The sequence below is a fragment of the Monomorium pharaonis genome, chromosome 1, assembly GCF_013373865.1.
Source record: "Monomorium pharaonis isolate MP-MQ-018 chromosome 1, ASM1337386v2, whole genome shotgun sequence".
Lineage (NCBI taxonomy): Eukaryota > Metazoa > Arthropoda > Insecta > Hymenoptera > Formicidae > Monomorium > Monomorium pharaonis.
The window spans coordinates 1667414-1695367 of NC_050467.1; the positions used below are offsets into that span (position 1 = coordinate 1667414).

The 27954-nt window shown below is 49.6% G+C and overlaps 1 protein-coding gene across 1 annotated transcript; it reads left to right on the top strand.

Moving 5' to 3' along the window:
• The first annotated feature begins 9 nt into the window (after positions 1-9).
• Positions 10-27853, top strand: LOC105834242 (centrosomal and chromosomal factor). Its single transcript, XM_012676573.3, has one exon. It carries the CDS (start codon positions 2439-2441, stop codon positions 4179-4181), a length of 1743 nt encoding a protein of 580 aa, XP_012532027.3. The 5' UTR covers positions 10-2438; the 3' UTR covers positions 4182-27853.
• The last annotated feature ends 101 nt before the right edge of the window (positions 27854-27954 follow it).

Below are 27954 nucleotides of genomic sequence, written 5' to 3' on the forward strand. Positions count from 1 at the left end.
TCGCGCGGCGTCTGATCCGTGTGGCCTCACGTGTGTGCCTTCCTTCGAGCAGCGACGAACAACAGCGCCAGACGAACGACGGTGCAGTATACTACCAAACTCCCGACCGGTTTATCGCCAGCAACAAAAACTCGATGTTTTGAAATGTTTTCTCGAATCTTTCGGATTCTTTTTCTCGCCAATTCTCTTCTTTCCGAATCTCGGAAATTGTTTTTATACGAGCGCACAAAACGCGATGAGACAGCGCACGACCGAGGGACTTTAAATCCGTTCTTTAAATGCCGCGTTTTAAATTCGCGGCTCCGATAAAACAATTGCTCCGACGATTACGCGATGTACTTTAATAAAATTAAAGTGCGCGCGTTATAAAAAATCTAATAAGAAATATTATGTTATGCCGCATGCTTTTAATTCGCCAATTTAAATCGTACACATTTTTGGAGATAAATATATTTCGATAGACTTTATTTTTTTTTTTTATGTTTCAACGCGAATAAATAATGGAGGCGGATGCGGAGAGACGTGCGAATCGTAAGAATGTTGGACATCTCGCACCCGTCGCGTTTCGGAGGCTTATAAACCCGGCATTAGCCTGCCGCTGCTCCACGATCGACCACACGTGAGTACCGGCGAAGAAACGGCCGTCGGTCGGACGGGAGGGGAGCCCGTCGAGAGTCCCCCAGGAACTCGGCTCTCAGTCGCAGCTCGGCTGTCAGTGCGCGACGATCGAGCCGCGTTTACCTGCCCCCGTTGCGCTTCGCGCACACACACGCGCATACATACACTTTCACACATATATATATATATATACATACACCACACACAAAGTTGTACATATATGTGTAAAAATACATGCATAACGCACTCGCACGCAAATCGGACGCACGTCGCGGTGCGTAGGACGTGCCCGGCACCTTCGTCCGGCTGAGACTGATCACACGGACACGGGGGGGAGGGGGGGTGAAAAACTGTCAAAACTGTGGTCTTTGTACGTACGGTGTAAGGGTGCACGTGAGGGAGACAGAGCGAGCGAGCGAGAAAGAGAAAGAGACGAGGAGGTGGAACAAACCGGGGGTCCCATGCGTCGGGCAATGTAGACGGCGGCGGCGGCGGCGGCGGCGGCGCGCACACGCACACATACACACACACACACACACACACACACACACATACACACACACACGGACGCGACGACCGTGAGCCAACCAAACGCGCTACTACGCCCAGTCAGTCAGTCGGACGTCGGCACGGGCCCGACGACACCCCGACGACGATACTCCAGCCGCTAGTTACGCGCGACGGAGTTCCCACGACGACGGGGTCCGTCTCGCGAGGAGCTGACACGGGGGCGGCGGGGTGCTGCTGCTGATCCGCGAGCGGGGTGTCGACGGCATCGGCGGCGACCGGGTTGCGCGACCCGGCCCTTCGAGCGATTCGTGACAGTGAAGTGAAGCACGCGTGAGAGAGGTGGCCGCGAAGAAGAGAAAGAAGAAAAAGAAGAAGACACCGGGTCAGTGAGGTAGACGAGGAAAGAGACAGTGCGAGAAAGAGAGAAAGAGAAAGAGAGAGAGAGTCGAGAAGAAGGAAGAAAAGGGAGAAAGAGAGAGAAAGGGGGATAAAGAGAAGGTAGGGGAGAAAGGAAAAGGGCTGCAGGACGGGTGGTCCTGACAGCGAGCGGTGACGAGAGAAGACCGACCGTCCTGAACGAGCGAGCATTAAACGCCGGGGAGTAATAGGGGTCCCGTACGTAATTGGCACACTAGAACGAGCTTTTTGTCCGAAAATAAAAGAAAAAAAAAAGAAATATGCGATAGTATATATAATACGCTTGCCGCACGCGCTGGCCTTCTCTCGGGAGAGCTTTCCCTTGGCGTTGGATATATCCTTTTGGTCCAACCCTTGGCTAAGGCTACCGCGGCGATGAGTTATATCCTTCTACTTCGGCTCGCTCGTGACTGCATGAGTCTAGTAGAGGAGTATCGTCGTGGTTGTCACCACTGACCACCCTGGCAAAGTTCGTCCCCCCCCTCCCCCCCCTGTCATCATCATCGTCATCGTCATCGTCATCGTGATCGTCGTTCACAACGATAAGGACGAGGTACTTGGCGAGTACCTCGAGGTAATCGCGAGCGGCGATCTCAGCCGGTCTCCTCCTCGCGGCGCGAGTTTTGACGACACTTGGGGGCGGCATCCAAAGGTTGTTCGAGACGACGGGCGGCAGCAGCAGTAGCAGCAGCAGCAGCAGCAGCAGCAGCAGCGGGTCACCGTCGTCGGCGAAAATCATCGCGAGGGTACCGCGTCATGAGGGCCTAGCGTTCGACATCGTGGGTCATCGTGGGTCGTCAGCGTCGGGCGTGCGAGAAGGGACGGCGGCGCGCCGACGGAAGCCCGGATAGTAGTAGGAGGAGGAGGAGGAGGAGGAGGAGGCACCCGGCAACATGGCCGCCGCCTGCTACGAGAAGGAAGTGGTGGTAGGTGCCGCCATTCACCACGGACATGGGCATCACCATCACCATCATCATCACCACCATCATCATCACCATCATCACGGTAACGTCGGAGTCGTCGCGTCGTCCACCGTCGGCAGTGTGGCCGCCGGGCAAACAGTCCTCCCGGCGACGTCCACCGGCCTCGACGACGCTGCCGTCGTCGCCGCCGCCGCTTCCGCAACCTCCGGCAACCTTCCGCCGTCGTCGTCGGTGAACGTCGTCAACGCCGTCAACGCCGTCAACCCCGTCAACGCCGTCAACGCCGTCAACGCCGTCAACTCGGTGACGACGACGACGACGCCGAGTGCCGCGGCTACCGCGGCAGCGGCCGCAGCTGCCACCGCCGCGGCCGCCGCCGTGGCGATCAACAGCTACAAGGTGCAAGAATACAAGGACTACTCGCAGCCGCTCCACGTGGACTGCAGCGTCGAGTACGAGCTCCCGAGCCAGGCGAAGCCGCCGCCCGGCGGCGGCGAGCCCCTCCTAATGATCCATCCGTGCTACTATCGACGCGCCGAGCGCGAGAGGAGGAGCCCCTTTGTCAATAATTTGCCGCCCCCGGCGGCGCCGGCGACGACGCCTCTGTCCGCCTCCCGCAGGAACGGTCGCAGGAGCGCCGCGACAGCATCCGCCGCCGTCGCCGTGGTGACAGCGGTCACGGTCGCGCCGACCTCGTCAACGACAACAACGGTCGTGCCGCCGGCAACGAACAACATTGTCGTTTCCTCCAACGTCGTGTCCGCCTCCGTCGTGTCGCCGGCGACGTCCAACGCCTCGTCCTCGGTAGCTGCTGCAGATTCCAGCAGCAATCTCATATCCACGGGCGGCCAGATGTCCGCGGTCACCATAGCTGCCTCGTATCGCGCCGCACTCAATGTCGCGGCCACGTTGTCTCAGCAACAGCAACAGCAGCAATCTCAACGACGACATCACCAGCAGCAACAGCAGCAACCACCGACTCATCATCTTCATCACCACCATCATAGGAATCACACTCACGCTCATCATCAGCAACAACAGCAGCAACAGCATCACACTCAGCAGCAACCACAACAACGACCTGTGACACCAACGGCATCCGGTACCGCCGATCTCATCTCCGCCGACGAAAAGGCCGTCATATCAGGTATTTATCAACATTACTTCCGCGCCATGCGCGCCCACAATCATCAACACCGCCAGCAGCAACAGCAGCAGCAGCAGCAGCAGCAGCAACATCGTACCACTACTACTCATCAGATTCATCATCAGCCTCACCAAAGCGACCGAAGTTCCTCCTCTTCGTCGTCGGTCACGTCTCCGACGTCCGCGTCGATTTCCGGTATTCTACGGCAAACTTATCAGCAAGCGTACAGCAATATCGCGGCCACGAGCTCGAGCTCTGGTAGCCATCATCGCGTCGGCACGACAGTTTCGGCGATCACCCATCATCCCTATAGGCGACCGTCGGTGACGTTGTTGTCGCGAACGGCCTCGCATATCGGTCAGCAGGCCTCCTCTTCCTTGTCGTCCTCCTCATCCTCATCCATCTTTGGTGCTTCCAACGGCGTCTCTGCCGCGGCCGGCGTCTCCAGCGTATACGCGAGCACGATACACAGGCATCATCATCACGCGACCTCCCTGCACGCTCTTCAGGCCGCCGCTGGCTTCTACGAGACGCCGAGTTATCATGCCCTCCTGCCCCAAAGTTAGACAGCCGGATGTCCGGGCGGTTTCGCGGCGTTGGATGTCTACGCGTGAATAACAATGGCAACGACGATCAACAGTCTATTGCGAATCAAAGCGAACGTGCGTCGAATCTCGATCGTTGACTCGCGATCCGATCTCGGAGTCTCTTGCTCTTGAATCTGTGCCCTCTTTCTCCTCATTCTTTGTTAGTGATCCGACGAGAAAACCGAGAGAGAAAGAGAAAGAACGTTCTTGACGAGAGAGAGAGAGAGAGAGAGAGAGAGAGAGAGAGAGAGAGAGAGGGCCAAGTCGAGACGTGATCCTCGCCGTGGACTGTCCGCGTGTCAGTTAAGAACTAAAAAGATGCTAGGAATTTTTGAAAGGCTTTTTCTTGATGTCTTAATACGCACGTTTACTTGTAAAGCGCAATTCATAATAGCGGACGACAGAAACTTGTGGTCGTTCAGCGACGATCAAATTTCTAAATTACGAGATCCTCGTTGTCGATTGTTGTTTACACCGAGCATCCTCGACGTTCGGTCCACGTGTAGATTGTGTACAGACTATCATTTTACGCGTAATTTACGTAGACAATGCATAGTCGGTATAGGCAACACTTATTATGGCTGTGCTCTGTCCTCCTTTCCTTGTCTTTTTTCCCCGGCATTGTGTTTAAGGAAACCTATACTTTATAACACCGCGCGATAATTTATAGTTGTCTCATGCAATACTATTTTCCCCGTATACACACTGGAGGAAGTTCGATTGATACGCCGTAATCAACGTACGTTACTGTTTTAACTTTCGTTTACGGATGTGTATAATTTATATAGTTCTATAGTAAGATAAATGCGAAAAGAGAGAGAAAGATTGGCGTAAACGCACGCACGAGGCAATGTGCAGAGAAAGCGCGACGTGGTGTCTATATTCGCGATTGCGAATGCGAACAGCTTACGTTATAGAACAGCGAAACGAGAAAAGATCGGGTCTTTCCGAGCGAAAATAAGCTGCGATAAAATGACCCCCCTCCTTTCTCGGTTAAAGGACGGAATGCTAAAGACTTGGGCACACACAAGGAGTTTCTTTCGCGCTCAGCTGATAATCTGAAGTAATTTCCCTCGGTCCCCCTTTCACAAGCCCGAGCGATCCTAACGCAGACTTTGATGTAGATAAACAGATACTGTCGAGATATATACATCGTTTAGCGGTCGTTTTTACAAGCGGCTCTTTCTTTCGGCATTCGCCTGCCGAAGGCGTTACGCACGGTTCGGACATTCTGCATGCAGACACGTCCCTAACCGCTCGGCTCTTCCTCGCGAACGGATTTGCGAGAATGAAAATTCGCAGGCGCATTCGCGATAACGACAACGACCTAAATGGCGGACGCTTCCTTCGCCGGGGCGCGCGGCTATATCGGATTATGATCCGGGCAGCGTCTCGATGTGGAGCCACCTTAATCCGGAGAGAGAAGAACAGAGAGAGAGAGAGAGAGAGAGAGAGAGAGAGAGAGAGAGAAGCCGCGTCCGCTCTCTCGCTCTGTTCCGCGCGACTTATCATCTCGATCGTTAAAAGTGCATGCGGGTGGGTCTATAGCGCATAGTCGGCATAGGGTACATCTGTCTCCCCGCGCGCACATACGGGGTGTCCCGAAAGGACGGCGAAAAAGCCATCTCGTATCGCTCCGACATTAACACCCACATTTGCGCGATATCAGTTAAACACCGAGCGCTTAAATCACCATTTTTTTTTGCGTGTTATATTTGATGACTCTTATCTAGAAAGAAAATGGCTCTTTAATGCGGGGGGTGTTCCCGACGAGGTGGATTCGTGTCGTCTCGTTTGCCTGCACGATGTCGGTTAACGTCGAGCTCAAACGAGGAAGCGTTTAATTAACTTAAGCATTAAAGGAGACATTAATGGAGAGAGATCTTAAACCTGCTTCACGTCTCGATTCGATATATCCCTTATCGTTCGCGCCCTTGATTTCTCTCTCGGAAAGAATTTTACGTCGAACGCTATTTTCCTCAAACGGTCAATTTCAGGCACGGAATCAGCCAAGTTTCAAGTTTAACTTCCCGTTAAATCGGAATCTGCCAAACTTCTTCCGAATCTCTACTGGAGATTAAATTAAACGTGCTTCGTAATGTGTATTTGCCAAAGTCCGGCTTCACTGAAGTCATTCCCAAACTCCAACAGCCCGAAAGGGAGAGAGCGAGAAAGAGGGGAAAAAAAAAGAGGCTGACTCGAGGGTGAGACTGTTTTTCTTCACCGCATCGCCACTCTTCTCCTTCACTTCACTCCTCTCAGACGTACATATGCAACCGCGCGATTCGAGAAAGTCCCGAGTTGTACGGGACACCCTGTATAACCGCCGTCGCCGACACAACGATCGTACGTGCCGTGTTCGTTGTTGACGGTGAGCGGGTGGCCGGACGGACGGGCACCGAATAAACACACGTCGTGTGCACACACGCACGCACGCATGCACGCACGCACACACACACATACACACACACACCCATGCACGTACTTACGTACACACACACACACACATATACGTACGTACATACACAGCAGCGTGCACAAGTACCAGCGTGGGCATGTTACACACACGTGACAGTCTGACGGATGAGACGGACGGACAGGAGAGAGAAGAGGTGGGGGAGGGGACAGTTGAAATGGTCGTCGTACACACCGTCAGGCGTTTCATCCACCTGCAATGAGCGCGACTTCAGGTAGAAAAAAGGAATCCCCGTTTGCTTAGGGCCGCATTAGCATCCGCTACGTTTCTGGCCGGCGTTTTCGGGTCCCCGTCGCCGTCGAACGCGCCCGGCCCTTCTCGAGAACTCGTGAGATGTTGTCCCCCGCCCTCCGCCCCTTTCCGCCCTTCTCGCGTTCGCTCCTCCATTATTCAGTATCCTTTAGAAGGATAGAGGACGTGGCTGGTATTCTTGAAGGATGGACAGTACGCTCGGTTTCGGGGCTCTCCGGTTTCACGGTTCCCGACACCGTGTGGCACACTGTGGATTCGCGGTTCTATCGGATTCGAGGAGTCTACGAATTCCTGGTCCTCGGTGCCGTCGGCGAGGAGAGCCCTTCGCGTACATACACGGATAAATTTATCCTACTCTCGAGACACTCGGGGAGGGAAAAAATATTACGGAACTCCTCTTGTCCTCAGAAAGCAACGAGATACGCTAGATCTTTGATCCCACGGATCCTCGGTTGCGCGTATCCCCAAAGCCGCAGATCTTTGTGTACCGTAGTTCCGCGAAGCCGCAGATTTTCTCAAGTTCGTGTACGGGGTGGAAGAAGCGTCGAGTGTACCGACGTTCGACCGCAGATAGTCGAGAGACAGACAGACCAACTGAAAGTGCGACAAATCGAGAAATGAACTCTTTGCACCTGTCTCTCCTCCGAGAGACGTAAGAGAAATCTTCTCGTAAATGACAATGACTTTCTATTTCAATTTCACCCAAATTTAGAAGGAACAAATTAGTTATGCGTAAGATTATTGCATAAGAAACGCAAACCCATCTTAATGGAATAAAATTGCTTAACATGTACATCTCTTTATAATAAATTCTACTAACAAAATACCAGAGTTCTCTCTCGGATTTAGTATAAACTCAAACTCCGGTATATTTATTAGTGGCTGAATATTTAGAAAAGTGAAATTATTTTTGGTCACATTGATAAAATATTTAATTAGCATTTGATGGCGACTTTAAACTTTCGGTGTAGATTCAAGATTCAGAGAAGAATGCTAAAGACAATAAAAGTCACGTTGTAATAAAGTATCCGATTTCGCAACTCAACTCTAGAACCGTCGTCCCGATCGTTTACCTTTACTGGTAGATTTATTAGTGCTATGATTCATCGTCGGGATAATGACTTTTCGCAGTTCGGCTCATCAGTGACGGATCTCAAGTCCAGGTATACAAAATATCGGGTCGTTTATTTAGGTCCCGCGGCACTTCTCCCTCGCCGGAATTCTCTCTTTCTCTCTTTCCCCGAGATCTCCTCTTTCGAATTCCTCTCTCACCTCCATTATTCAGCGTTTCCAACCTAACGGCCGCGATGCCACGACCAGACGCGACATCGTCGTGAGAGTGAAAATCGATGACGCGATCAACGCCGAATGATAAGCATCGTACGTTGTACGTTTCGCCGTGCGACGTTCGCCGTGCGTGATAGCGACCAGTCGTTTCCGGCCTACTGAAATCCCGCCTTCCCCTATAGAAAATGTCATTTTCTCGATTTCTCGTCTTCCGCGAGACTTCCCGATTTCACGCGATGATTCCAAACGTGATTTACTAGGCAATTTTGTCAAGAATATATTACATACATCTTCATTCGGAACACCAGACGCGTAAAATGGATGTTACCTGATGATGCGCGCCGTAAATATTTATCGGTAGAATCCTACTCGTGGAGAATCGTAAATTCATATGTAAGTTACAAAGTTATAAAGCAGTTCATCGGCAGAGATACAAATAGTCCGGGGCATTTCGCAGCCCCTTGTTGGCGGCGCGCTAGGGTTAATTATCCGAGTTCTGGAATTATCCCTCTTCTCCCGCGGGAAAGATATAATCCACGGCTTAACCCTCGGCAGGACCGACCGGGTAGTCTCCTGATGTGTAACACGGCGGCGGGCTGAGGGTGAGATCGTTTATCGTAGGAAATTCGGGAATGCCGAGAATCCGTTGCGAAAACGCAGTTTTACTCCGGATTAGCCGTAGGACGAGTTTCGCCGTGAGAATTAAAGTCGACCCCTTCCGTGATTTTCCGCGGAATATCCGTTGGCGCCAATCATTACGCGAGATTGATAATTGGCACTCGATGGTCGTTCAGTTTCATTCGGGTCAAGCTGGGGGAGGCGGGAGGAGGAAAAAGAAGTTACGGGATTATACGAGTCCCCCTTCGGAGAAGAGCGAGGGAGGAACAAAATTGTCGCGGCGCAATTAACGACGAGGAGCGACGACGACGACGACGTAAAAAGCGATGTTTGCGCGAGATCGAGATACTCGTCCCGCGGCGCTTAAAGCAGCAATTAAAAGCTCGTTACTCACGTCCGTCTATTAATTATTCGAGAAGCCGGCCGGGCGTGTCGCGCGGAAGCGGAAGCTCCGAAAGATCCGCACCGAACGTCAAACTCGTCGACGAAGCCAGCGGTCGGCGGAAATGCTGGCGCAATCGTTCATTTCAACGTGTTCCAAAGAGCTGTCGGCGAGGTTTTGATCACCGCAAATTCAGCAGGCATTTCGAGACGCTTATTAAGGAATCTAAATCGAAACGTTAGGCTCGGCAAAACATTATCGAGTAAAAAAAAAAAGAAAACTATTAATCTTTGGAAAATTGCTGGAAAAATGAATTCCCGCAAGTACAATGTGATCCTTCGAGAGATCCCGTGACCGACTCACATGGGGCACCGACAGCGGGCGGTCTGAGGACCGGGCTGCCATTTCATTGCGACCACGACGATCTATCTTTCAGCTTGGTAAATGCAGAACGGAGCAGTTGACATTTTTCAACTTACTCATTTTTACTCTACATTATTTATAAAGCGGCAGGATTAGATTTCCAGCGGGTCGCTATTGTTTGCCTCTCGCTTAGCAGGTTTCCAACAGATGAAGACTGTCGAATGTTCTAAAACCTACTCGCGTACTCTATAAGCGGCGACCGCTCGCTAAAAGACTTAGCACGTGACCGACAATCATCTTAACGGCGAGCGCCGAACTCCCCGCGCCGCGACTTTTTTTTTTACATCGTTCGTCGAACAAAGAGACTCACTGATCTACGAGAATAACCTGGGAGAAAGGTCAACAGTGGGGTTTCACTCGACACGGTCTAGACGGTTTGAGTATACAAGAAATTATGCCATTAATATTTTTTTTATCTTCGTGAACGATTGGGGTTTTTGTCAGCGCGGTATGAATAAAAATTTAGGTGTTTTTTTTTTTTTTAGTCCTTGCACAAAGGACGATGCCGTCGATTGTTTCATTCATTCACGCAGTGATCCGCAATAAAAGCATACGATAACGCTCGTATGTGTGTTTGAAAAGGGGAATATTGTAGAGACGTGCGCGTTTTCCCGTTTCAAAGTAAAAGCATGAAGCAGAGTCGGCGCTTACCTCTCGTAAAGCTGCGCGTCTTTCGTATCGCGTCTGCTGCCACACATTTTTGAGTCATTCGCCCGTGAACGTTATCGCTCGTCGAGATAAGCATCAATCGCCCAGCCGCGCGGCGTATACGTGAAATTACAATACACAATCAGTATCTTTTATTCAAATTTTTTTCCACGGCGCCTCTCCGGAATCTTTCATTTATGCAGAGAACCGAACGCTACCATTTCCACGAGCATAAGCGAACATAATTTTTATTCCCGCGTTCTGACTTGCTAGATTTTATTAATTTTATTAATACAGCACGTACCAGAATCGTCATCGACGGCTTCCAGCTTGGGGGGGAAAAAAGGTTTCCGCGGAACACGTTTTAATTACGAGCCGGGAATTAACTCCGAAGCTCCTCCCCGCGCCCCCCTGCCTCCCCACGCATCTGTCGCTAAACGCATACGATATGAATACGGGCCTTTGAATTCGCGGAGGTCAGGTCTTGAGCTTCTGTTTCCTGCAGACCCCTCCCCCCCCCCGTCCGCCCCCATCCAGTGACGTAACCACCGAGCGTGCATCCTTTCACGCGCACCTACACACATACGTGCGCACATGTGCGCACGTACGCACCTTGACGTACACGCTCTCCCGAAGCGTGAGCGCAATGCAAGCTCGTTATGAGTAAAAACTCACCCGGTTGTAGGAAATTAACGAACATAATACGGACCGACGTTGATGAATTTGCTAAATTCTGGCGGTCGGTTCCCCTCTCCCGCTTCCCGCGGCGGTTCCGCCCCTTTCCGCAACCCGGTCCCCCTTTTTTTTTCGCGGCTCTGTCTCTCGCGGTCGCGGACGTACAGGAAATGGAAACGGCGACCGCGCCGCGCCGCACTGCACCGCGTCATAGTCATCGCGGTCATTCTATATATCTCTCTCTGCTGCCCGCCCCTTTTTTCCCTCGCGCGCTTTCTCTCTCTCTCTCTCTCTTTGTCTCTTTGTCTGTCTTTCTCTCTCCCGTGCTCTCGGCGTGGCGCATCTCTAGAAACCCGAACGACGTCCGAGCCGGCTCAGGTTTCGTCTTTTTTGTCCCGGGTCCGCCCTTTTCAAAGCGCGCTCAAGGAGAAACGGACGTGGAGACGGAGGAGGGGGGCGTATTTCGTTCGTTACACGGTAACGATCGATCAACGTGACCGCACGACCGCACCGAGCGAACCGCGGCGAGATAGAGAGAGAGAGAGAGAGAGAGAGAGAGAGAGGAGAGAACGTCGGGACCGAGGGGACGGACGGCCCATCCTGGGGCAAAGGGACGCGGTCAAAGATCGGTTACCGAGGCCCTTCCTCTCCGGTACTTCTCCTCCTCGTAACCGCGCTCGAATTTTCCAGCTATTTTGACGAAATGTACCGTTATCTCGTATGCGTCCTCCCTCGAAAATTGCCAACGCCGGTCTCTCGCGAATATCATGTTGTACGCGATAAGATACTGTCGTGTACGAACGAGGGACTCGTATTAAAACCCGAGGCTCAACGAAACGATAAATGAAAGATTGCGCGCCGTGCGAAAAACAGTACATAATACATCGTATCGATGTAACGCGACGTGTAATATTTGAAACTGACATTAACAAAATTCTCGCGCGGTTTATTTTGCTTTAAAGTTGAAAAGTGCACACCTAAATATGTTTAATTTTTCGGGAAGCTGCGATTGTTCAGGTATAATGTGTCGGAGAGCCTTCACTTCACAATATAACAGTCCATAATGGTTCTCGGGAAAACCACGGCCACGGCTCCTTGGGCGAAAAGCGGGCTTATTTAATCGCCCCAAGCATATATTTCAAAAAGTCATTAGCACTCGCGCGCGTTTCGCAGAAAGGGCCGTCGGATTTAACCGCGTCCGTAATTTCCCTCGTGCCGGGGCCGGCCCTCGGCCCGTGAAAAATGTGCGCCGAGCGGATCCCGAAAGAGGATCGACGGACAGGGCGCACGTTTTGGCGGACACAAAGGCAAGGGAATTCGCGATCGGCGCGCGGGAATGGAGGGTAAAACCAAAGGGGAGAGAGACCGGAGGACCGCGAGGAAACCCTAGAAAAAAATCGACGCCTCTCTCTCCGGCCGCGCGATTCTTATTGATCGGACGCACGCGGCGTTTAGCTCCGGCTGTTATTTCGAAATGCTCGACGCAGGAAAAACGCCCCGAAACATAGTACGGAAAAAAAAGAGAGAGAGAGAGAGAGAGAGAGTTAAAAGAATCGAAAAATATGGAAAAAAATTTTTTTGAAAGTAAAATAGAGAGTTCCGAAACATACATATGCGTTATTGGAAAATATCCTGGCAGCAGTAACGATGATTTACAACGGATTAGGATTAGATGTCTCCCCAAGTTTCCTTTGTCAACTGTGGCGCTTAGTGTCACTCAAAGACAGTTCAAAAGAGCACTCGAAATGGCACTTTCCTTCCAACCTTAATCTTCGCTGTCCTTCGGCTATTGGATATGCTTGCCAAAGAATTTTCGGAAGAAGAAAAAGCAAGCAAGGTTACTATAGCGTCGAGGGCTAAATTATTGCCGATAAATCGAAACTTTTCCGTTCCGGTACCTCGTGGCTTTCTCTGTCGTTGATTACAGGCGACATTCGCATTCCGCTGATGTTGGCCAATTTTTGCCGGTCGCCCGGATCGGCGCCTTTACCTTCGCGCGCATCGAAGCTGCACGGAAGAAAAAATTTGCCTCGACGGCGGCGGAATTTCCGGGGGAACGGGCTCGGGTTTTATCTATCGCACGAATTATTGACGGGATGTTGAGGGGGCGGGGGGAGGGGAGAAGCAGAGGCGGCGGGATATATACAGGGTGTCCGGCGGCCATGGCCGCCCACAGATGCACGCTCACAGGCGAGTTGTTTCACGTAATTACAACGTATATACGTATAATGTAATGGTTAAAACTAACGGAGCGTGAGGTATATTATCGTCGTTAATACTTCCGAAACGCACGCGGTGTCCTAATGATATAAATGTTAATCGACATTTATTAACCGCTCGACTTTAATCGCCATCTTCGTTGAAGCAGCATTGATTCTCTCATTAGATGAGGAATATAACAAGAATGAAGCTCGGAAAAGACGTAAAATTTCGGCGGTCGTTGCAACACACTTTGGAGTTTCTACTCTTCTCTTTTTGCAATACAAGATTCCTCTCTTCCCGGGAGATTCGTCTCTTTTCGCGGACAATTCTTTCCGCCGCGCGGAAAAGTCCATCATTTTCCCAGTATGTGGCTCGCGATCGCCGTCACGAACAATTTCCGCCACCGGTCGTTTCGACCACGCTATTTTTTCGATATTGCCGATATTTGAGGAAGTCCACGAACGATTTTTTTTTCTTTTACCCGGCCACAACCGACCGATAGCCGCCGGAGTTATTACGACCCTCGTCCCTTCGGGACACAGCTTGACATCGCATACATGATGTCCGAGAGAGAGAGAGAGAGAGAGAGAGAGAGAGTCATCGCCTTTACCGCAAAATATTTTTTGTCGTTTGTCCGATAATCGCTGAAGATTATATTACAGAATATCCCGCTTTTTTCCCCATTTTATCTAAAACGCGCGAGTTTCCCGATTGAATAGTTCTGTTAAAGAAAAAAAAAAAAAAAAAGAAAAAAAATAGTTTAAGGACATTATCAAGAATTTCATATCGGAAAGATGATTTGCAGTCCATTGTGACTTTTTATTTCGCTACTGCACTTTTATATGTTTTAACATCGAATAATAAATTCGATTACTTGTGCGCGAGCATACGTAATTCCCAGGTCTTCTCTCCCTCCTCGTTCCCTCTTAGAGACTATTACTCGTCACGGTTCGGGACACGACTACCGCTGGGGTTAAACTTCCACGTAGGCTGATAGATATTTATACACCGATGCGGGATACGCGCGCAGAGGATGGGGGAATTATCGTGTCTCGTTGAAACCCTCGCCAGTCGTTGCTCGTCGTTATTATGTAATGCCGGTCACGACATTAGGTAATTAAGAAGCGTCGCGAGCGCACGAAAACATCGTCGTTGTTATCGTCACCGTTGTGATCTCTGGGAAGGCTTTTGCACGACGACGTCGACGGACTTCGCGGACGGATTGGAGCGACAGGGTTGAAAAATGGACGCGTTGTCCGTCCATCGCGGCGCGACGACGACGTTCAGGAGAGCCGGTTTTGAATGCCTCGGACGAGCGCGTATACGTGTACACTGACCAGTCACTTGTACATGCAGAAATTGCGGTTTGATAACAGATACTCGTTAACGATCTCGGCGCAGCCTTGGAGCGTTTAGAAGAAAAGAAGCTTTACAAAGCTCGAGATTAGATAGCTCGCCGCTCGCCTCTCGAGTTTCTATGAGACTCGAAGCGCGTTAAACGTAATAACGCGCGTCTAATTCTCAGCCGTGCGAAGGTGACACGGTCTCTCGCGAGACGCGGTCGCATTCAGCGCGATAAATCTGCGCCGGGAGGACACGGGCCTTAGTCATTACCTGACACTTCGTTTTAAAACCCAGGCGGTGTGTAGACGCGGGGACCGGACTCGGCGGCTTCCCGTCGGGAAGGTGAGGCGAGGGCGAGGGAGGAAGAGGTGGAAGAAGATGAATTAGGCACGTTAGGCACCGCGGATTGTGCGGTTTCGAAACTCGCTAACGCAAGTCGTGCCCGTGACTCTCTGGACCCCTCCGTTCCGCGATACGCCGCCATACTTTACGACACCAAGGCGGCTCTTTCTCTCTTCCGTTTCGCTTCTTTTCTCTTTCCCTTTCTTCCTCTCTGTCTCTGTCTCGCGAGCAGTAGCGCGATGTTAGACGCGTGCACATAAAATCCGATCGCTTCGATGTAGCCACGAAAGGAAGAAAGAGGGAACCTTACGAACGGGGGAAGGGGGACGAGGGCGCGCCATTGTTGTCGGAGGGGGGCCGTCTCGCCATCGAATGTCAGGATGAGTCGAAGGGGGAGAGGGGGGAAGGGCCAAGCGCTCACAGGGCCCGAGATATAATAGCCCCCGGAGTTTTCCGTGTTCCCCCGTCCCCTCTCTTCACGTGTCGGCGACCTGTATCGAAATTATCTCTTCACATAAGCCGCTGTTCTAAGCGAAAGGGCAGAGAGGAATTAAAGGCAAAGTGGGCAGAGATAAAAGAAGAATGATAAAAAATAATAAGCATTTAGAAAAAAATAGCAAGAGGAAGCGGAGTTTTCAGGTCTCGTCAACTTCAAGGACTTCCGAAAGAACTAAGAACCGTACAAGGTCCCCGATTAAATCTCACTGTGAATACAGTCACACGAAGTGAAAACTGTTATATTTATCGCCTTTTTGTCTGCTTTTAAGAAAGAGTTCATTCCGGGGTGTATTATCTTCCTTCATGCTTTTGCAAAATTTAAAGTTGACTTCAAGGCAATAATCGTAAATCATTTTCAAAAAAGGAAGGAAAAACAAAGAAGAATTGCCTGTATAAATTCTGTATAAATTTCGCGGCGATCGAGATAAAAGCAAAATTAGTGTAATTAAGTGCGACATATGCATTAACTACGGCAATATTAATGTTGAATAAAAAAGAAAGAGAAAATGTGAGAGAAAAAGAATAACAAAAATACGTCAATATTGCCGAGAGAGAGAGAGAGAGAGAGAGAGAGAGAGAGAGAGAGAGAGAGAGAGAGAGAGAGAGAGAGAGAGAGAGAGTCGGGAGAGTCAAAAAGAGACAGAAAAGCTGGGGCGCTGCCGAGTTCTATAGTCTCCGAAGCAAAATACTTCTTTTGTGTTCAAAGCGCATACACATACACATATACCTGTACCAAAAAAGCTGTGCCGTCTTATTGTCGAACAAGTAGCGTTCCCTCTCCTCTTTTGGCACGCTGTAAAGCGAGAGAAATGGGCTCCTTACGTATTCGCGAACATCCGTTCTCTCTCTCTCTCTCTCTTTTTCTTCTTCTTCTTCCTCCTATCAAACACACACGCACGCATCTTATATGCCGCATTTTGCTTACACTGTCATTCAAGGGTGCACACGTTCCCGACGCGTACGTGTTAACGCGTCCAACTTACGAGCATAGAGGGTGTCCTATTTTAAGGGCCATCCCGCGAATGTCGTCGAAATTACGCTGTGTAGATCGGAAAGGTATTTCAGACGGCAGTTGGAGAGCGTCGGAAGGGGGAATCGCCTACATAATGGCCTCTTTATGATGGAGAAAGAGAGAGGAAAGGAGGGAAAGGGCGTAATCTTGGGTACTTGAATCGCCGCCGCTGTCATTTCTCTCTCTCTCTCTCTCTCTTTCTTTTTTCTTTTTTTAATGAAATACCCTACCATACGTGACAGAACGGGACACCCTGTATACGCGCACACACCTCCACAACGGCGGCACGCACGGGCTCTTTGTCCGAACGGCATCCCGAGATCGTTACACGCCGCGCGCGATACCGCCGTAGTTCTCTTTTATCGCCGGTATTACTTCTCTCTCGCATTTAGATATTGTATACTGGTACGGCCCGTATATCCGTTCGTTCGCTTCTACAAGCCCTGGCCGCGCATTTATTATTATTACCCCGAACGGCCGACCCGCCACACAGAAAGGGAGAAGGAGAGAGAGAGAGAGCGAGAGAGGGAGAGGAAAAGGAAGGAAGATATCGCGGGACGTTAAACGGCTCCCCTCGCGCCGCGTATCCACCATCCGCGAGGAATTCACGCTCGTGAGAGCTCTATTTCCCATGGAGGGATCGGAAGCCCACTTCCCGCTGCTCGCACGGGGGATGTGTGCGTACGATTTCGCATACGCGCGCGTTACGCGGGATTTCTTTCCGCTCGCGCGTTCCCTTCACGCCGATACACGCCGAAGTGCGCTTGTAATCCGCGATGCATTCGTGCGGGCGGGAGGTGCGACGCTCGCGTTAAAATATATCACGGAGAGGAAAGTTACTCGCGACGCCAACTGAAACTGAAGAGAGAAAAAAACAAAATCCCACCTATAGAGTCTGCACTCAGAGTCTCCCTTCTAGGCTGAAAGGTAAATACAGCGTCACGTAATCGGGACACCCCGTAGACACGGGCTACGCGAAAGCTTACGACTTGCCGGCCGTACTTGGGCGTTAACCGCCGATGTCGGTGGAACCGGCCCGGCCCCAACGTAGGAAAAACCAACGCGTTTCCCTCCGCCCTGGTGCCCCCCCAGCTTGTGAAAATAATCCATGTGCCGACGTGTTCGCCTCATTATGCTCGCGCCAGATAAAAACCGAGGGTCTCTCTCGCACGGAGCGATTGAACTTTACCACGCTGCTCTGTGACGGATATACCGAGAGATAATGAGCGACCGCACGCATAGTATGAAATCAAAATAGGACAGCGATTCCAGTAATTTAATTGAAAGAGTCGAATCTTTTTGCAGAACTATCGACCTCTTTGTAGGAGCCTCTCATAGAAGAGGTCATCTTGCTCGCTTTGTAGAATAAATGTTGATTCCTCTTATTTAACAGATAAAAAAGTTTTTCCACACATTTTATCGCAACGTTGACTTCTAAGTTCTCGCGGAATCCAAAGCATTTCCGTCAACATCTCGAAACGCCCGATCGATCGTCGTCGCTCTTCTATCGCCGTGCACTTCTCGTGCAGCTCGATGCAGTTCTTTAAAAGGCATAGACGAGAAGAGAGCCTGGACGAGAAAAACAAAAAAGGAGCGCGAATAAACCGGGAGGATATATATTCCCGAGTGCCTTGTGTTCCCCGCTGAGAACGCGAAATTCTCTCTCTCGTTTCGCATCAGTCGTACGAAATTTTCCGAAACCGTCGTGCTTCCTACCGGACGACCATCTCACTGGCCCCCATCTCGTCCCCATTTCTTCCACTTCACGACTTGATCCTTTCATTCTCCCTACGTACCCTTCATCCGTCAGCAGCCTGCTCGCTGTGAACATGGCCGAGCGATAGTTGCGCGCCGCGCGCACATGCAAACTCGACACACATACACACACGCACACACACACACATACACACACAGACACATAACATTTTATAGTTCACTACTGTTAACTCGGCCTTAAAAAGAAGTGACGTAAACTGCCTCAAATTATTAACATATATGTATATGTATAGTGTGTACATACGGAGTGGCCCGGAAGGGGAGGGCGAGTCGGGTCAAAGGGGGTGACGTTTTTCAAGCGCGACTCGCTGGATTTTATAATAAAACAACTCAGCGTGATCGAAATCTCTCGCACGCGGAGAAATCGCGCCGACAAACTGTCGTCGAATGTATACGAGACGTTGCAACGTTCTTTCGGGGAGAAAGGACCGATCTCTCCCTCGCGCTCGAGAATCGCGGTTCTCGCTGCGCCGTGAACTCGCCGTCCCCGGTCCGGGTCATTCCGTACATGTATGAGCTAGCGCCCTTACTACTGACTGAGCGAGAAAGCCTATATCGTGTAATGTACGTTAAAAATACTTGCAAAAATACTAAGCGAGAATGTGCGAGAGAAAGAGAGAGAAAGTGCGAATGTCCGCGTGTCCGCGTTGGTAGAGACGAGGACACGCTGCTTCTTTTGCGAGAAGAATAGTCGACCGTTCGGCGAGGTCGTCGGGACACCGTGACGACCGCCCACGAATCAGCGTCGAGATTCGTTAATGTCGAAAGTGAGGTACACGTTTGAAAAAAAGAGTCCCACTACTACTAATGACGAGTGCCGAGGTGCAGATTTTCAGACAGAGAGGATGAAGGCGTGATGTAAAAAATGAAGTGATAATTGCATGACGCGATTATTTCCGGGAAACGAATGCCGCTCCAGCCTTCTACATGCATAGTAAACATACCTATAATCCTATAATTAATCAGGACTAAAATTAAAAAATGGTAGAAGTCTAATTAATTAATTAATTAATTAATTAATTAATTGGTCATCTGGTGATTTTATCATCAGAGACATTTCAGACTTCAAACGCCAGGCTGGAAGGTATTCGACCCTTGGAACAATTTCCCTTCAATTTCTACGAAAAAGCGCTATTATTATCCAGATAACTGAACCAACTCTCCACGGACGGATCCAGCCCTTTCGGGGTCTGAGAGGCTTAAACTTGCAACGACTAAAGTAGTTAAATTACTTCGCAGAGCTTATCTTTTATTTAGTAACATCTCCATGAACCTGGGGAGGTTTCTATCTTCTTACTGGATCCGTCCGTCGTGCGATACGTCGCCACCTCGATCGATTCGGTTCCCCGCTTCCCCGCGAAACGCGGTTCGACTTCGCCGAACGGAAGTGCGTATCTTGACGACGTAGCGCCGTAGTGCCGTGTATTCTTAACGAGGGAGGAAATTAGAAACGGGCGGAGCGCGAGAAGAGAGGAACCGATCGCGCGAGCGCGTACAGATCGAACAGGGACAAGAGTATCGATTCAACCGGCCGCTGGTGGACGCGATAACTCCTCGCTTATCGTTCGCCGGAATCCGAAGAGAACCAGAAGACACGCTCGGTCTGTTTGACCAGATAAGCTCGTTCGCAGAGCGAGAGATAGAGAAAGAAAGAGAGCATGCAATGTGTGTGATGAGAGATTCTTTTTCTCTCTCTCTCTCTCTTTCTCTCTTTCTTTTCCCTTTCTCTCGCTCTGTATGCAGTTTCCCGTGAGAACACAGACAGGATGGAGAACACAGAGAGTCACTGTTGCGGGTTCCGGGATTCCCGCGCGGTTTTGAAGTCTGGATCGCGCGACGCTTTTTCGAGGGCCTTGCCCCCCGCGGAAAAAAGCCGCATGCGTGTCCGTGCACACACGTGTGTGTGTGTGTGCGTGCGTGCGTGCGTGCGTGTCACGCGCGATTATGCTGGCAGACGTATAACTTTATATCTTTTTGTCAGCGAGGCGGTGCCACGAAGTTCCGTCGTTCGCGACACGCGAAATTTATGCGTCCAGATCGCGCGCTGTGGGACATCACACCAGTCCTCCTCCATTCCGGGGATTGAACGTTGTCTACAGGTATCTCTTTTTTTTTTAGCTTTGTTCTGTGGATTTATTCTATTGCGTTTGTTTTATCCTTTTGTTTGCGATGTACATTATACAGAATACATATCCAAAAAAATCTCGCGAAGATAAGTCAATATATCAAACTCGTGAAAAAAAGAAACAAGAACGACAAGTTCTGGTTTTTTTTTTCGGTTGATTTAATTCGCTTCTCAAAAGTCTTAGTGAAAATACGATTTGACGTGTAAGATGGTTGAAATGAGTGAAATAGAGGTTTCATACTTATGATAAGTCTTCGACAAAAAGTGTTGCTGAGAGGACCCTAAACTTTTTATATAGAATTAAAGAATTTAAACACAAAAGAAATAGCGCGCCATTGTGATCACCTTGTGCTGAAAATTTCGTTTCTAAACCGGTCGCACGTCCTTTTATTAGGACGAATATATCTGCCAGCCGCTTCACGCGTGACATGGAAAAATTCGATCGAGCGTGACGCGGGGTTGAGAGAGGGAGGAGAGAAAAAAATGCGCGCCAGTTGCCGGTGAAAAAGTGCCGCGTAATCCGAACTTAAACGAGGAGGAATGCACCAGTGGAAATTGTTGATCTACGGGAGAGCCCGAGAAAAATGAAACCTCCACCTACATCCCGTCTATTTCTATTGCATAAATGTAAACGATATTTTTAAAGTCTCTCCCATTTTACGCGGCGATCATCATTGTAGAGCGAGGAGAGCGATCTCGTTCCGTTCTCGCGGAGATTTTATTTCTCCGGGCTCCACCGTTCAAATCGCACGAGAGGACGACGACGACGACGACAGTCACGAGAGAATCGCGCGGCAGGATTCGTCCTGGTTTTCGCGCTACGACGAAAAATAATAGTCGAAGGGTCGCAGCCCGCTAGCTCACAATAGCGTATGCCGCTTTTCATTCGTTCATTCATTCGTTCGTTCGCTTGCGAGAAGAAAGAGAGCGAAAATTCACGAGCCTGAATCAGTCCGGTTTCACAATCGTCCGGACGCCACAGGGGAAAGATGCGTCCCGGAAAGACGTGTGAATATATCGGTTGTACCACACAACGTTTTTCGGAGGATAAAATATAATCCCCGGGCTCGGGAGCCTTCATGATTTAGGAGAGTTCAATTTTCTACGCCTATATATATTTTCTAATCACATCGCAGACGTACACAAGTGCGAAGAAGATCCTACGGAGTGTCCTGCGTGACACGTGAGATTCACGTAACGTAGCTGTGCCGATTTCTCGATGGTGTTCGATAATGCCGGTTCTTGCGGATCGGCCGGCGGATGTGCAGATCAAGACTCGCTTACACACTTCCGGCATTAATGTATTAATCGACCTCGTTTGTCGATTATTGTATTCGAACAATAATCTCACATCCCTCGCGACCCGGAAGTCTGTAAGCGAATCTTGACGAGGTACATTCGTTCGCAAGCGCACGTTGTAAACGAGAGCGTCGGAAATTATGCGACATAATTAACAACATATTAAACCTGGAGTGTGCAACACACGCCTCCTTTCATCGATACAATAGACTTCCAGGCGAATATCTTATTTGTGATAAAATCTCCTGCGCTTATGCTGTAGAATGTGAACAATGTTCGTCACCGAAGTGACGCGGTATTAAAAATTGTCCATAAGACCGTGTCAACCCTGCGGGTACACCAAAGGGTTCCAAAGCACCAACTGATGTGTTATGCGTGCGTATGTATGGACGAATTCTGAGGGATCGTCATCCTCGAGAGCCGTATTGTGCACCGGGTGTATTACTTGATAGAGCGAGCGAGCGAGAGAGAGAGAGAGAGAGAGAGAGAGAGAGAGAGAGAGAGAGAGAGAGAGAGAAAGTGAGAACGCGACCGGTAGTCGTACACAACCAACGACTATCCGTACTAGTATCCGTCTGTATTATACGGACTCGAAGAATATACGACAATAAGGATCGTAGCCATTGGAGCGCGGTCCATATCGTACTCCACAAGGAAGAGAGTTAATCGACGAACGAACGAACGAACGAACGAACGAACGAACGAACGAACGGAGGAACGAACGGTCGGACGAGAGGAACTCCCACGGCTTTTATGGCTCCGCTCGTAAAGATATACCTAAGGCTTTTTCCGTGGAACCCGGGCCCCACCAACCCTCCGGTTTGCCTTTCCCTCCCTCTCCGCGGACACGCCCGGTCCAGGAACCCGGGGGATAGAGGGCCACGACTTAAGCGCTTGGGTAACGACGGAATTCTGTCCACGATAGGGCTCGCCACCTCACGGAGGGCGAGAGACGGATAGAGAGGGGAAAGAGAGAGAGAGAGAGAGAGAGTAAATCCGAAGATGTAAAGAATGCGATTCGAGAATTGAAAAATAGCGAGTGTCTGTACGCGAAAGGTTGCGAAGAGAGCTTTTGAAATATCTTAGCAGGCAATATCGTGAGATTTCCGAAATCGAGAGAAAGGCAGAAGAATTTATCAGACGTTCTTTGATTTCTTCATTCATAGAGAGGAAGGGGAAAAAAATACCTATCCGATCCCGATCCTAGATTCAGGCGAGTGGAAATCCACTGAAAGAGGGTCCATTTCGATCCCGCAATCACGTCCTACGTGTTCCTTTCTTGTGCCCGCTCCTCCTTCTCTCTCCCGTGTACATCGCAGACTTCCACGGACGGATTTCGCTGGCTCGCTCGCTCAATGGAACGATCAATTGCTAGGGCCGGGAAGAATTATTAGGGTCGTCCGACTTCTTCCAGGCCCAAGTGTGCGCGCGTGTGTATGTGTGTTACACGCGCGCTTTCGAACACACGTGTGTTTTCGCGATCGCTACGGGAGTTCGTCAGCGCGCCATTGCAAAGTCGGCGTGCAAACAAGCTTTTCTGATACGCGGCATGTTAGGGTATCGATAACAGCCTGTCGGGTTTCACAATCTCCGTGTTTGCGGTTTTAATGCGCGTCATTGCTTGCTTGTTTCGCAAGGAATATTATTCAAATATAATTTTTCGGCTTCGTGACATACACGTATTACCGTGTTAGTGACAATATAGCAACATATATTGTTCTCTTTGGCAAAAGTCGAAACTCCGCTTTCTGTTTGCGCCAATGAAACAACACGGCTTGACGAAACTGTCGCTGCACAAGCAGTTTCTTTTCCGTCGTGCACGCGCGCGAAAATAAAAATTGCGCAAGATGGATGTCGCGCGCGCGTTACGCAAGGCTTCGCGTCGAAATCGTATTAAAGTTTAGCCAATTGTTTCGCGACGTGCGTGATTACGCAAGCGGGAGGGACGCTCCGAATTGCATTAACTGGCGGGGCGGCGCGTTTTTGCGCGGACGTGCACACACAACGTGACGTTCTCGAAAGGAGCTGTATCGACGGCAATGATTACGACGTCACCGACGATACCGACGTTCGTTCGATCGTGGGTAGGCGAGCCCACCCTCTTTCCGCTTTCGGCTTTCAATTCGCAGAAATCGCAACGGCGGAACTTCCTAACGTAATTTCTGCTAGTCCCACCCTGCGTCAACGAGGAGCCGCCGCCGCCTCCGCCGCCGATGCTCCTTCTGGATGCGGATGCTAGCGATTCCGTACGATGGACCACGCCCCCGCATCTCATATCGGCGACGATGCAACGAGGTGACGACGGCGACGATCGATCTGGCAAAAATCGCGGGAGAAAGAGCGAGATAGAGAGAGAGAGGAAGAGAGAGAGAGAGAGAGAGAGAGGAAGGGGTGGACAGAGAAAGAGAGAAGCCTCACCGAGCGCGCACCAAATACGCCCCTGTGAGCGAATTGAGGCCTGCCTGCGACCAATCGATACCGTCTACCGTTTGACAACCTCGACATTTCTCCGTGCACTCGTTCCTCTCTGATCATGCCTCTTTCTCCAATCTTCATCCGTCCCTCTGCCTCTCTTCCTCCACGATAAAATGCATTTCTCTCTCTCTCTCTCTCTCTCTCTGTCTCTCTTTCTCGCTTCCTCTCTTTCTTTCTCTCTCTCTCTCTCTTTCTGTTCATCTTTCTCTTGATCTCTCTCGCTCCATACGGCCTCTATTCTAACGTACGCACATCGAGAGTTCTTTGTTTTCGACGCTATGGTCCGTCGACGCGATGAAATTCCACCTTCATTCCCTTCGTTCGGCTTCGCCGGCATCCCGGGCTCGAGTGCCCGACGATCGATGCGTTTCTTCGACGCGAAGGGCATAGGATCGACCCGCGGCTCAATCGCCAATTTGCTTTGTCGGACAAGAGAGAAGGGGAGGGGGGAAGAGAGAAGGAGTTTCGAGCGGTCGCGCGATGCAGTAAGAAGTAAAGACCATTGACGAGGAGTAATTACATTCTAATTGTTATAGGGGTCATTGGTCTCGCGATTTAAATTAACATTTCCGGAACAAATCGTCTCCTCGATGTTCAAAAGCGGAGTTCGTCCGTATTCCGCTCGGGAATAAAGGGAAAAGTCCGCGCGCGCGCCCGCGCTCTCGCGGATGCGATCGATGCGACGCGTTAGCTTTTTAACTGTAACGAAGGGCGCATTCGAAGTGAAAGGAAAAGTTGGCGCGATCGATGGCGTCTGCGGTGTTACTAATTAGCACGAAGGGCGCTCTCTCGGAACGAAAGGAAAAGTCAGCGCGCGATCGATGCGTCCTTGATTTTCTCGACTGAAATAAAGAACGCTCTCACAAGAGAAGAAAGAGAGAGAGAGAGAGAAGGAGCTCGATCGATTTTGCCCCGATCTTCCAATTTAGGTCCGCGAAAGAGGGAGTCGATGCGACGTCGCGATTAAAAAAGCTTCTTAAAATAAGAGAGAAACTCGCCCGTGCGATAAAACCGTGCTCGGATCTTCGATTCGGTACGACGAACATTCGGAGAATGGAAAGAGAAATCGATATCCTTAATTTTCTGGATTAGTGCAAAGACCATCCCTCGTGCGCGCGCGCGAAAGAGGGAGAGAGAGAGAGAGAGAGAGAGACTTTTGATTTCTCAGATAACCGTGTCTCTTCGATTTTCCGATTGGAAGACTCGGCGCGACCTGTTCTTGTTCTCGAGCTCGTTGTCCGAATTGGAGGGAAGGGTGCACTCTCGGGGGACAATTTCGCGAGTCGTGTGTAATTCCTGAAATGGCGGAAGCGTGCTTAGAGGGGAAACTTTACGCGATCGTCCACCTTTCCGACCTCGTTTCGCGAGCGAAGACGGGACAAAGTCCCGCTCTCTCTATCTCTCCTTCTCTCTTCTTGCCGTCGCGTTATAGTGGACTTTGTATGCCCGACGTGTCTCGTGTCAAAGGTTCCGTCTGCGACACCTTCATTCCCTTCTCCCCGCATCTCTCCTCTCTCTCTCTCTCTCTATCTATCTCTATTTCTTCCTCTTTAACGCCCTCTTTTCCGCCCATCGTTTAAAACGATGTCACACTCTCCTTTTTCTCCTTACGTGTTCCTTCTTATTCCACTCTCCTCATTTCTTTGCATCTCTTTCTCCCTTTTTCTCTTCTCATTTCTGACTCGCTCCTAAGCTTCTGTCTATTCACATCTTAAGTCCACATCTTGAAGCCTTCAGAAGGCGAGGTACTGGAGTGCGTTCCTTAAATTCATCTTTTTTGAAACCCCATCTCTCTTTTGTTTATTTATTTCTCTTTTCTGCCTTCTTATATCTTTGGAATATCGTTCCTGGTTGTACTTAATACTTCTTTCCATTTCACTTGGCTTTCTCAGTGGTATGTATTCGTGTTTTAAATCTGGAATTTTCATAAAAGAGTTAAAGTTTGCTTTCTAAATGCGCACCTACATTTTTCTGCTTTTTCATTCTTTCGTTCTTTCCCTTCTTCCTCTCTATCGGATTTTCTTGTTGTACATAGTTTCAGCTGTTTTATTACTCTTTTTACTTTTATTAGTTTCGTTTCTACCGTTTTTCCGGCGGTTGCGCTAGTGGGCGCGATTTACCTGTTGAATATCTTGTTTGTCTTGTTCCGGAGGGGAGGGGACTTGTCCCAGATCAATAAATTGATATCTCCCCTTTCTTTCGTTTCTCTTTGTTCTCTACATATACTCTACTCTCTTTGATCTAAACCACACTTTTATCTCTTCCTCCTCGCTTCCTCTCTCGCTCTTTCTGTGTATGGTCGTGCCCTCTTTCTGAGTTTTGGAGGACCGTGGGAGTCCGCGGTGGGAAACGCGAGGCTACATAGCCAAACTACCTACTACGCTATAACGTTATTACGAATAGACAGCAGTGAGAAAACATAAGAAAACGTCGTGAACAAAAAAAAAAAAGATATCAGAAAAAACGCGATAGAAACAAAGAAGTAAACGAGAAAAGGAATTATACCTACCTACGCATTTAAGGTAATGTACAAGTCTCTAGTGTGATACATTTCTACGCTTATTCTCTAACTTAGTAGTCGAAAAGTCTAAAGTACGGATACCTCGTTGTGCGATTTAGTGGCGAAGAAAAACAAAGAAGGGGAGAAAAGGAAAAGAAACTAGGCGCAAAAAGGAAGGGGGAAAAACGCGAAGAGGGTGAACGCGGAGGTCGGGCGAAAAATAAAAGTAAAACGGGAGAAAAAGAGACATCCACGTAGCGCTGTAACCAAAAGTAATAGAGTAACGCGAGCGGGACAGAAAAGAGGGAGGAAAATGGGAGGAGACGGAAATGCGAAGGAAGAAATATGGAAAGGGAGGGAAAGAGAGGAAGAAACGGTCGAAACACGCTCATATATGCCAACCGTATACGCGTGCGATTATACGGGACGTGTTACCGCCTTTTTGCGTAACGCATGCCACACTTTAGATGAGATCACGCTTCTCCTTCGCTTCTCCGAGGCTTATCTTCTGGAGAAAAACTGAAACGAAATTTACCTTCGCAGTTGGCGAAACGGGTGGTTGACGGCGAGATGAGTCCCACCGTATTAGAGTTACGATCGACGAGTCGGCGATCATTCGTGTATCGATGCGCGCAAATATACAAGGTGTCTTTGATTCGCGGGATGATAACAACCGCGATCTCAACGGAAATAAATTTCGAAGAGACGCGCTGTTTCCTTAAAGGTTGAAGAGATAATTAAAATATTTTTGAGATATCTCGATCATTTTAAATTTCTATTTTACTTAATTTCTCGAGTCACCTACGTGTATATGCGCGCACAATACATATATATAAAGCGAAAGTGATCCCTTAGAATGTTGAAGGATCAATTGGTCTTATCGGTCCAGCGAGGAAGGAGTGTGAACTCGGATGTCGGCGGACGTCGCAAATGAGAGTCGGACCGGGAATTCGCGATTATACGAGAGAACGCCAAAAAAGAAACTATATTCGAGACTTAAACTGTAAAGACTATAAAGGAGGAGGGAGAAAAAGGAAGGGACACGAATCAAGATTTGACGAGTGTGAGACGCCGTATGGATCATACTATTTCGGCGCGACGCGTATAAGTCGCGTGTGTTGCTTGCGTGTGTTTGCACGCGTGTGGGAGGGATGATGATGATGAAGTGCATGTGTGCAAATTGTGTGCGAGTCGACGGGACGATGAGAGTGTGTTCGACATGTAATGTTCGACATATGATGTACATAACTCTGTATATACGAACGAATCACTGACTGTACAATATCACCCAAATATATTTATATTTCATGTTAAAAATTACTCTGGTAAAGCTCTTCTTTTTTCTGATAACGTCACACCTTAATCCGACGCTTCATATCTCGGAACACGTTGCGAACAGATAAAAAATAATGGTCACC